The sequence below is a fragment of the Dendrobates tinctorius genome, unplaced genomic scaffold (assembly GCF_039654945.1).
Source record: "Dendrobates tinctorius isolate UK_male_01 unplaced genomic scaffold, ASM3965494v1 ptg000166l, whole genome shotgun sequence".
Lineage (NCBI taxonomy): Eukaryota > Metazoa > Chordata > Amphibia > Anura > Dendrobatidae > Dendrobates > Dendrobates tinctorius.
Window position 1 is genome coordinate 7,683,286 of NW_027361833.1, and position 12,321 is coordinate 7,695,606.

At 41.4% G+C, this 12,321-nt stretch overlaps 1 protein-coding gene across 9 annotated transcripts in view; it reads right to left on the minus strand.

Moving 5' to 3' along the window:
- DMD (dystrophin) overlaps positions 1-12,321 on the minus strand; it is a 3,834,938-nt gene that overhangs the window by 78,273 nt on the left and 3,744,344 nt on the right. For all 9 annotated transcript variants that reach the window (XM_073550686.1, XM_073550687.1, XM_073550688.1 and 6 more), the window contains one exon: positions 6,981-7,147. In XM_073550686.1, coding sequence (XP_073406787.1) covers positions 6,981-7,147 — 167 coding nt within the window. The remainder of the gene's footprint in view (positions 1-6,980; positions 7,148-12,321) is intronic.

Below are 12,321 nucleotides of genomic sequence, written 5' to 3' on the forward strand. Positions count from 1 at the left end.
TTCTGCGCTCACTCTTGAAACTGAAAACATCGAGATGTTGTGTATCCACTTTTTTATCTTTTGCATATAATTAACATATCTATTGATCCTGTAATGGCCATAATTTTTACAAGTTTTTCTTTCTTGTTGTTGCCATTTCAATACTGAGGGATAACCAAATAGAAAGGACATAAAACAAAAATTGTTTATATACGAGAATAAATTATGGCTATGAATAAATAGAATACCCCAATATATTAGGCTAGTTTCACACTAGCGTTTATTCGACGCAGCGCACGGCGCCGCTAAGCCCCGCCCCCTGCCGGCTCCCTGCCCGCCCCATCCGGTCATCGCCGCCTACTATCGCACATGGACGCTTGCGATCTGCGCACCCTATCTTTAGCATAGGGTGCGCAGATCGTGCGCTAGTAGGATTTTGGCATGCGCTGTGCACTTTTGAAGGTGCGCCGAGCGCGTCGAAATGCAACATGCTGCGTTCGGAGCAGACGGGCGCACCTTCAAAAGTGCGCAGCGCACGCCAAAATCCTACTAGCGCACGGCCAGCGCACGATCTGCGCACCCTACGCTAAAGATTGGGTGCGCAGATCGAAAGCGTCCATGTGCGATAGTAGGCGGCGATGACCGGATGGGGCGGGCAGGGAGCCGGCAGGGGGCGGGGCTTAATGGCGCCGTGCGCTGCGTCGAATAAACGCTAGTTTGAAACTAGCCTTAAAACAACTAATAGAGGGTTTACAATTCAATATTGAGGGGTGTATTAGGGCTGCTACATTGGATGTTTCAAGGTCCTCAGATAACAGAATAAAAAGCCTTCTGCTTTGAGATTTCTGCACATTATTATAGATATTACCTTATGGTTTAAAAGCATTTATGATGCCTACTCATGAATGTGCCAGCATGATTGGTCAACTGATGGACCCGAATATTGGCCAACTGATGGCCCCGAATACTGGCCAACTGAAGGACCTGAATTCCACTACTTAGAAACAATACCATTTATCAATAAATATTTAAAAGCTGGATAAACCCTTTAGAGGAGACCATGCACAATAAAAAAAATAGTAACACTGGCCTGTGTAGGGACAAATTGTACACTTTATGCCAAGCTATAAAGAAAAACGTACTCTACAAATTAGTATTATGGAGCTGGGAGATCACCGACAACATAATATGGCTTGGGAACTGATTAACTCCAGGAAAATAACAAAATGACATAGTAAACAGCTTGTCCAATTTTTCCTCCCGACAACAGAAGCCAAGCAATGATGTGGCAGGCCAATGGATATTAGGTGGTTAGCACGAGCCACTGGCACATATTCAATTTATATATCAATGAATTTAAACAAAAATTCAAAATTTATATTAAAAAACATACAGTATTTACAACATAAACGATAGGCCATAGCTACATTTTTATCTCGCCAATATGCAGAATAGAATCAAAAACACCTATACAAAAAATGTGCAAAGCTCAACAAGTAAACAAAAATATTTCACTATTAGCAATAGACATACAAAGCCGGACATATAATATAGGTGGGCAATGGCCCCACACTCCTAGGTTTTTAAAGCAAAATAATAAGGGATCATAATGATTAATACGCAATGAGGTATACTCAGAAAAGAGCTCAAAATAATCAGTATTGGTAATCAGAAAAAAATAAACGAGATGAGGGGGTACCATGACTGAAGTATTACACAGTGGCATCTATGACACCGCACCTATAAGGAACGCACCCACCACATGAATGATAGGAATAACCTGTCACTGATGTGGTTAAATATTATTGAGAAACTCTATGTAACATACAGTACAGACCAAAAGTTTGGACACACCTTCTCATTCAAAGAGTTTTCTTTATTTTCATGGCTATGAAAATTGTAGATTCACTCTGAAGGCATCAAAACTTTGAATTAACACATGTGGAATTATATAATTAACAAAAAAGTGTGAAACAACTGAAAATATGTCTTATATTCTAGGTTGTTCAAAGTAGCCACCTTTTGCTTTGATTACTGCTTTGCACACTCTTGGCATTCTCTTGATGAGCTTCAAGAGGTAGTCACCGGAAATGGTTTTCACTTCACAGGTGTGCCCTGTCAGGTTTAATAAGTGGGATTTCTTGCCTTATAAATGGGGCTGGGACCATCAGTTGTGTAGTGCAGAAGTCTGGTGGATACACAGCTGATAGTCCTACTGAATAGACTGTTAGCATTTGTATTATGGCAAGAAAAAAGCAGCTAAGTAAAGAAAACAAGTGGCCATCATTACTTTAAGAAATGAAGGTCAGTCAGTCCAAAAAAATTGGGAAAACTTTGAAAGCGTCCCCAAGTGCAGTGGCAAAAACCATCAAGCGCTACAAAGAAACTGGTTCACATGAGGCCCGCTCCAGGAAAGGAAGACCAAGAGTCACCTCTGCTGCGGAGGATAAGTTCATCCGAGTCACCTGCCTCAGAAATCGCAGGATAAAAGCAGCTCAGATTAGAGACCAGGTCAATGCCACACAGAGTTCTAGCAGCAGACACATCTCTACAACAACTGTTAAGAGGAGACTTTGTGCAGCAGGCCTTCATGGTAAAATAGCTGCTAGGAAACCACTGCTAAGGACAGGCAACAAGCAGAAGAGACTTGTTTGGGCTAAAGAACACAAGGAATGGACATTAGACCAGTGGAAATCTGTGCTTTGGTCTGATAAGTCCAAATTTGAGATCTTTGGTTCCAACCACCGTGTCTTTGTGCGTCACAGAAAAGGTGAACGGATGGACTCTACATGCCTGGTTCCCATCGTGAAGTATGGAGGAAGAGGTGTGACGGTGCTTTGCTGGTGACACTGTTGGGGATTTATTTAAAATTGAAGGCATACTGAACCAGCATGGCTACCACAGCATCTTGCAGCGGCATGCTATTCCATCCGGTTTGCGTTTAGTTGGACCATCATTTATTTTTCAAAAGGACAATGACCCCAAACACACCTCCAGGCTGTGTAAGGGCTATTTGACCAAGAAGGAGAGTGATGGGGTGCTACGCCAGATGACCTGGCCTCCACAGTCACCAGACCTGAACCAAATCGAGATGGTTTGGGGTGATCTGGACTGCAGAGTGAAGGCAAAAGGGTCAACAAGTGCTAAGCATCTCTGGGAACTCCTTCAAGACTGTTGGAAGACCATTTCCAGTGACTACCACTTGAAGCTCATCAAGAAAATGCCAAGAGTGTGCAAAGCAGTAATCAAAGCAAAAGATGGCTACTTTGAAGAGCCTAGAATATAAGGCCGGTTTCACATTAGCGCATTTTCTGCGCGCGCACGGCCGGGGGTAGCTCCGCCCCCGAGCCGGCTCTCTTCCCGGCGTGCCCGCCCCTTCCTTGTAGCGCCGCCTCCTAGCGGACAGCGGCGCCTGCGATCGGCGCACCCTATCTTTAGCATAGGGTGCGCCGATCGTGCGCAGGCCGTGCGCTAGTTGCGCTTTGACCTGCGCTGCGCACTTTTGACGGTGCGCCGTGCGCGCCAAAATCGAACTTTTCGGATTTTGGCGCGCACGGCGCACCGTCATAAGTGCGCAGCGCAGGTCAAAGCGCAACTAGCGCACGATCTGCGCACCCTATGCTAAAGATAGGGTGCGCCGATCGCAGGCGCCGCCGTCCGCTAGGAGGCGGCGCTACAGGCAAGGGGCGGGCACGCCGGGCAGAGAGCCGGATCGGGGGCGGAGCTACCCCCGGCCGTGCGTGCGCATAAAATGCGCTAATGTGAAACCGGCCTAAGACATATTTTCAGTTGTTTCACACTTTTTTGTTAATTATATAATTCCACATGTGTCAATTCATAGTTTTGATGCCTTCAGAGTGAATCTACAATTTTCATAGTCATGAAAATAAAGAAAACTCTTTGAATGAGAAGGTGTATCCAAACTTTTGGTCTGTACTGTATAGTACATACATATGGCTATAATCACACAATCGTCACTACATATTCTGTATACAAGCCAGCAGAGTCAGACTCTCTTCCTCTTTTCCACTCAATATACTTTCATACAAATGCACTTTGGACCTAGGAGCCAGGCAGACATGTCATGTGGTTTAGATGTGAATGAGTACTTTATCGACTGTACAAAACTACGCATCTGAATGACAAAGCTTTGTTGGGTGGAATGAGCACACCTACACAAATGGCGCACACATCAGGCTGTCAATCACGGCTAGTATAAACAATTGTCCCCAAAAATCAACTCTACATGCTAAAATCATTGTACATCACCCGGTAATGCTCATTACCTGTTGCTGAAAGCCCTGTCCTGCTGTTCTATTTTATGGTGCATTTCATACTTGTCTGCGGAGAACAATTCTATTTCGGATTTTAGCACAGTCGAGGTGCTTACTGGATTTTCGTGCGATACTCTGGGAGTGAATAAAAAGCTGCCATTTTCTCTCAGAGGTAGTAATGATTTCACAGTCTATTGGGTAAATGTATTTTGTATGAATTCTACAGAGAAGTTTACAAACCATAGAACAGAATATGGAGCGTTTGCAAGGTAGCTTTGAGATTTTTTTTTTTTCCCTTTATGTTTTCGTTCAGAAAGGCATGGAGGTGGATTATCCACGGTAGTTGTTATGAAGGAAGAGAAAATAAAGTGGATGCATAATTGATGAGGTTGGACTGCTCTGGGCAGGAGAATGAAGGGGTTTTTTACTGATGAGCGTACATATACATCATATAAACAAGATTGTGTCAATAATGTTTCTTGTAAAGCACATACATTTTTTATACATAACAAGATAACCAGCGAGCGTGTTATCATTCAACCAGGCTAGGCGGAGGGCATAACTGGATGTTCTGGAAATCATCTTCCTCCTCTTCCATTTCAGCAGAAAGAGCACAAAGTATCCATCACAACTCACTGACAAGGGCAAGAAATACAGGCACTGGACCCCAAATGTACACACATGAAAAAAATGTGCTATAGGCACACAAGGTCTCTGGTTTCAAAACGCTTGTCTAAACAGTGAGCTTTGCAGTTTTTACCGATTTGGGTGGGATATGCTAGGCTAAGAAATTGACCATTTATGAATATACCCTTAGGTCGGGGTCACACTGGCGAGGAATACGGCCGAGTGAGAGGCGCTAAAAGCACGCATTACACACGGACCAATGATTCTCTATGGGGCAGCTCCCAACAGCCGTATATTTCTCGGGCGTATTCTAGGCTCCGTGCCAATCGCAGCATGCTGCGATTGTAAGCGTACTACGCCCGTAGTACGCCAATGCAAGTCTATGGGTGCTCAAAAAATACGCATTACACACGGACCACACGTGACTTGCGAGAAATATGCACCCGGTGTCTTTTAGCAAAGACGGCAATTCAGTGCGCTATACAGTAAACTCACACTGACAGGTTTAATAAAGAAACGAAAGAATAGATATAGACACATAGAATATATATATATATATATGTATTCTATGTGTCTATATCTATTCTTTGGTTTGTGTTATAAAACCTGTCATAGGGCTCCATTATATGTCCATTTTGCAAGGTGACGAGAAAATCTCGCAATACGGATGCCATACGGATTGCATACGGATGCTTACATGCGCAAAATACGCGACCACACCTTGATTACGGATGACATACGGAGCACTGTTTAGGGGCCATTGATCCGTATTACGCTTGTAAAATACTGATCGTATTTTGCGTTGGTTAGTGTGACCCCGGCCTTAGAAGGGGTTTCCCCACAAAGTAGATTTTAATCAACAGATCTTGGAATAATAATAAGTTCCACATTTGGATGTGTCCGTTTTTTTTCCTGTGCAGAGCTAACCTTATAACTGTGCTCCTGTTGTGTACTGTGTAATGTCTGTGTCTGGCCGCGCAGGAATATGGTCTGACCATGCCACATCTCCTGGGCAGGGGAGGAAGAAAAAGAGTATAGAGTCATTACAGCTGGGGATCACAGCTGATTCTGTGAGGTATAACTTGTTTAAAAACAGGCAGTGAAAGGTTTTACCTCACAGAAAGAAGCTACTGCATTCACATGATGTAATGTCTGCATGAACTTTGTTTGAGGGAACAACCGTTTAAAGAGGTAAAACCATCACAGGAATTCATGTCTATATGCGTCGGTGGACAGGATTACGGGAACCGCCCAGCGGCTTTGTTTTGCCATTTTCATAAGTGTTATGGAAACATGGCATTTCTATCTTTGCCATAAATGGCTGAAATTTAGTCTCCTTTAAGGATAAAATCCAATTATTAGTTTTTGACTGCGTATTTTTGCTGCAAAAAATAGCATCTTAGAGCTCCAGCAAAGTGGATGGGATTTATAGAAATCTCATGCCCTCTGGTATAAACTGACTTGTGGTGCATTGTTTATATTCGCAAAATGTCAGTTTCAATTGTGAGTAAAGGGTTTGTGTGTGTTTTATTTGCGGGTTTTCCCCACAGAACTGCATAAGATATGGACAAACCACAGGTAAAAAAGCACATACGTATTTGTTGGCCATTTCTGCTGTGGAAACACACTAAAAGTGCATGCAAGGCGCACATGACTGCAACGAGTTTTGTGAAGGAAATATAAAAAAAAAAAAAAACAAGATTTAAATCATAGCATATGAAAGAAAAACAAAGATTGCAGCGTCAAAAGTAACTAATAGGTGCAGAAGCGCTGCAACTTCAAAAACAGAGCAAATACTCATTGTGGGTACGTAGAAAATGAGTAGGTATACTTTTTTCCTTTATTAAGTAGTCAGACAAAAACTTTTCTACTAATGAAAACAAAACAAATCAGGTACCAGAAGCAGACTGACATCTGTGGCCGTACCTGTATTTACAAGTTTTTTCAGGCTCTCCGGAAGTTGTCATGTTTTCTTGGCAAATGTTTGGCTTTGTGTGTTTTTCTAAAACTACGCTCTGCTATTTTTATATACGTCTAGCACTTTGTAATCCTGCTGCGTAAAAACGGTAGCTAGATCTGCTTCATACAAAGACATCTTACCTGAAACCGATAATTGGACATTCTTTACAGATATTACACTTGGCTTGGTGTTTGGCAGTTTCAGCAGCAGCAACTCTGTGAAGCACCGGTAGCCAAACCATCGACTGAGGCTCCAACCTCATCCAATCCAGAAACAAAGCTGCCTCAATTTCTGGTTTATTGTTAGCCTGAAAGATCAAATACAAGATATGCTGTAAACATGAAGGCAGAAAACATTTAATGAATTTAGAAAATGCAGAATCCTTACTATGGGGGCAAAGTTGGAATCTTAAGTGCTGCAAGAAAGCCCGGTGAAAACCTAACAATTAAGAGAATGGGACTGCTGAAAGTTAGATTTCTGCCAATGATCTCGCATTAGTCTGACACGTGAATATGAGATCAAAGAATATACTTTCCAAATGTCTACAAAACACACAAACAGCAACAAATAACCATTTATTTTTGTCAAGTTCCCACATATAATAGGCTAAACGAATGTAAAAATACTGGAGTGGAATATCCTATTAATCTATATTTTAGAACATTTTTAGTATTCAGTCTTCAGGAATGAACAACGACCTGGAATGACCCAATTCCGAAAATGCATACACCTTATATATATATACATACAGTACAGACCAAAAGTTTGCACACCTTCTCATTCAAAGAGTTTTCTTTATTTTCATGACTATGAAAATTGTAGATTCAATATGAAGGCATCAAAACTAGCTTAGCACTTGTTGGCCCTTTTCCCTTCACTCTGCGGTCCAGCTCACCCCAAACCACCTCGATTGGGTTCAGGTCTGGTGACTGTGGAGGCCAGGTCATCTGGCATAGCACCCTATCACTCTCCTTCTTGGTCAAATAGCCCTTACACAGCCTGGAGGTATGCTTGGGGTCATTGTCCTGTTGAAAAATAAATCATGGTCCAACTAAACGCAAACTGGATGGAATAGCATGCCGCTGCAAGATGCTGTGGTAGCCATGCTGGTTCAGTATGCCTTCAATTTTGAATAAATCCCCAACAGTGTCACCAGCAAAGCACTGCCACACCATCACACCTCCTCCTCCATGCTTCACGGTGGGAACCAGGCATGTAGAGTCTATCCGTTCACCTTTTCTGCGTCGCACTAAGACACGGTGTTTGGAACCAAAGATCTCAAATTTGGACTCATCAGACCAAAGCACAGATTTCCACTGGTCTAATGTCCATTCCTTGTGTTCTTTAGCCCAAACAAATCTCTTCTGCTTGTTGCCTGTCCTTAGCAGTGGTTTCCTAGCATCTATTTTACCATGAAGGCCTGTTTCAACAAAGTCTCCTCTCTACAGTTGTTGGAGAGATGTGTCTGCTGCTAGAACTCTGTGTGGCATTGACCTGGTCTCTAATCTGAGCTGCTGTTAACCTGCGATTTCTGAGGCTGGTGACTTGGATGAACTTATCCTCTGCAGCAGAGGTGACTCTTGGTCTTCCTTTCCTCGGGCGGTCCTCATGTGAGCCAGTTTCTTTGTAGCGCTTGATGGTTTTTGCCAATGCACTTGGGGACACTTTCAAAGTTTTCCCAATTTTTCGGACTGACTAAACTTAATTTCTTAAAGTAATGATGGCCACTCGTTTTTCTTTACTCAGCTGCATTTTTCTTGCCATAATACAAATTCTAACAGTCTATTCAGTAGGACTATCAGCTGTGTATCCACCAGACTTCTGCACAACACAACTGATGGTCCCAACCCCATTTAGAAGGCCAGAAATCCCATTTATTAAACCTGACATGGCACACCTGTAAAGTGAAAACCATTTCCGGTGACTACCTCTTGAAGCTCATCAAGAGAATGCCAAGAGTGTGCAAAGCAGTAATCAAAGCAAAAGGTGGCTACTTTGAAGAACCTAGAATATAAGACACAATATTTTCAGTTGTTTCACACTTTTTTGTTAATTATATAATTCCACATGTGTTAATTCATAGTTTTGATGCCTTCAGAGTGAATCTACAATTTTCATAGTCATGTAAATAAAGAAAACTCATTGAATGAGAAGGTGTGTCCAAACTTTTGGTCTGTACTGTGTATATATATATATATATATATATATATATATATATATATATATATATATATATATATATATATATATACATACATATACATACACACACACACACCAGCTATCACTCTAAGAAAAACACACTGGTAGGTTAATTGTCTTCCAAGGAAAGTCAGCCTCCTGTGTGTCAAAGAGTTGGTGTTAAGGAAATTAGTTAAATCCCATGGGGCAGCCACATGTGAGTGAATACATTCTTGCAAGGTGTTTAGGAATAGGTCTCAGTTATAAATAGAAATTTTACATACAGAAGCGGTAGATAAGATTAAGGAGCTAATCAGAGGCAGTAACTCCATTCATACCCTAAACCATCACTTATACCCCACTTATTTCCAATCTCATATCCATAATGGATTAATACATAGTGGAAGCTATACTTTCCATCAGAAAGTGCAAACCATCAGCTCTATATACTAGCCTGCACCTAAATACCTAGCCAAGGCAGTATGACTCACACAGGCCATCTAGCTGGCAGAGAAGCCAATAACTATTGATTCACTATAAAAAAAAAAAAAGTACAAAGAGGGTCTGGAAGTTGTTCTTATAAATATAATATTACAGGTTTTGGGTACTAGATTCCACAATGAGATATTGATCCAGAGAACTAGTCTGATTGCTGAATGTAAAGTCAGGAAGGCCTTTTTCCCTAATATGGAGCAATTAGCACCTTCCTCATGAGATTTTTGCCCACCTCTGGATCAAGTTGTTAGGTTATAAATAGAACTCAATGGATTTATGGCTACTTTCAACCTTAAAAGGATGAAACTACAAAGAGATAAGGAGTCTTAACAAAAGTAAAATATTTTATTGAGATCTGACGAAAAAAATCCACATCAAACTTGCAATAAAAATGAAACCACTGTAAAAAGCCTGTATCACAAACTGCAATGTTATTGTAGCAGCATGGTGTGTAGCCATGGGCACTCCATGTACTACTGTTTGGCGCACTGTATTACAGGTATTTTAGGCTAGAAGCAATCCCCTTACCCCTTACTTGCATCTGATGGAGCATACCTGGAGTTTATTTTCAATAGGAAACAAACAGAAAAATAACATTTTGCATGCTTCTTTATAACAGAGTTATTCAGTGATAAAGAGAGAGCTCATAGACCTCAATGAGCGCCATATAATAAGCTGAATTCTACTTGAAGACTGTTGATAGCCTGCACAGGTTTGTAAACTATGAGCACGTGTTGCGGATTTTGTTAAAGAGGCTGTCCACTACTATGACAACCCCTTTTGAATCCCTAGATTTCCTCTTGCAAAATAATAACACTTATACTCAACTCCAATGCTGGCGCCGTTTCAGTGGTGTTGTCACTGGCTCTCCCAGAGATGGCGTGACATAACACTCAGCCCTAGCTTCACTCACCCAGCCCGATGTACATTATACGTTGGAAGGTGGGGGCAGAGAAGCCAGTGCTGATTGGCTGCACAGTGCTGGAACGGCACCGGAGGGGAGTATAAAAAAGTGTTATTTTATAAGCGGGAATAGGGTTTCATAAAGGATTGAACAAGTAGTGGAAACCCCTTTAAGATTTAAAAGAACATTTAACAGGCACTTATCTTTCTAATCTATACAGTATATCAATTTCCTTAGCAACTCCTTCCTAACATTTTCCTGCACATGGGACCGCGTGATCAATGCGACAGGAACCAAAACGCATCTAAATCACGGTATTCTACCATAAATGCACATGAAGGGTGTGTTGTTTTATGCCTATATCATATGCAATGAGAAGAAATCCTAGCCCAATGATAAAGGCACTACTAATTATTATTACATTCCATAACACATTTATCTAGTGGAAATCATGTCTCCCACTTCTCTTCGTGTTTATTACTGGCGACCACCATCTTCAGTATGAAGACCTACTAAAAAACCCATATCTCAGCAGCAGATATGACATATTTGGGCTAGCAGCAGCCAAATGCTCAGGGATTTAACAGAGATCAGCTGTTCTAGCAGAACAGTCTCCATTTGCAACCGGGAAACACAAAGAGCTCAGCACCCAGAAACAATGCATTAGATACAACACAACCTAACCCCAGCGCCAGCTGAAAGTCGGCCACACTGCATTTTTATAAAACATATTGATTTCTGGGGTGAATGCTAAACAAATCAGTAAGATAGCAGATGAAACACGCTTGATTGTAATGACTATAAATGAGTATTTTCTCTTGTTCTCGCACACAAAGACGTAGTCCAATAATTTAATGCAAATTAACCATATTATTCTAGAATATGTGAACAGGAGATAAATTGTTACAATATAAAAATAGGTCCGCATATACATTTCCAGAAACTGTGAACTACTCATTAGTGGGATGTTTATCTACAGAGGCTCTGATTCCTCAAGAATCAATATTCCAGTACATTAATGGAGCTACTGATTAATATGCATTTTTTAATAGGAAAAGATGCATTCGCCATTGAATAGTGCACTGCATGTTACAACTAGAATTAGGATGAGCAGTTAAAAGCATCAGGCTGCCTCCTGGTAATCAGCATAAATTAGGGAGACAGAAAAAGGCACACAGAGAGCTTCAAGTCACTAAAACTATATATCTGATTTATATTCCAGCCTATAATCAATGTTAATTTGTTAATTGTCATAAAGACGAAGGCTGATCCAACATATCTATGTAGTCTGCACAGTCAAATAGATAAGCCCGGTGGTGATTAGCACTCGCAGATTGTTCTTGATCACCAGGTAATGTCTGAAGATTTAATGCAGTGTGGTTCTCGTTTGGTCAAGGGCATTCATGACTTTTTTTGTGTTGCTCATCAATTTTGCAGTTGTTAAAGAGGACCTTTCACCGCTAGCAGCACTTTAAAGTGGGCATATAATTGAATAGTGGCTGCAGAGTTGAATGAAATCATTTCTATTGGTTAGTTTCCAGTTAGGGGTTGTTAGCAGAGATTTGTCTTTGATGGCATTGATTTTTCCTCCTGCATGACATTGTCCAATCAGAAGTAAAATGTGTTATACAGGTGTGGAGAAAGAACATGCTCCGAGAGAGGGTTAGAACAGGCTTTCTCGCTGTGAAACAAGTAATGACACAGCCCTGCTCTACTCACTGATTTCACTACCAACATCTACAATGATAATAAGCAGGGGATGGCAGAAGAACAGAGCAATGTGTCATTAGAACACAGCTCTGCAGCTCTCATCCCACAGCAGTGTTGAGAGCTGCAGGTGCAGAAGAAGCCCGTAATTACACAAAGCTTGGCTCAACTCCCATTTGTAATCATAATAGGTG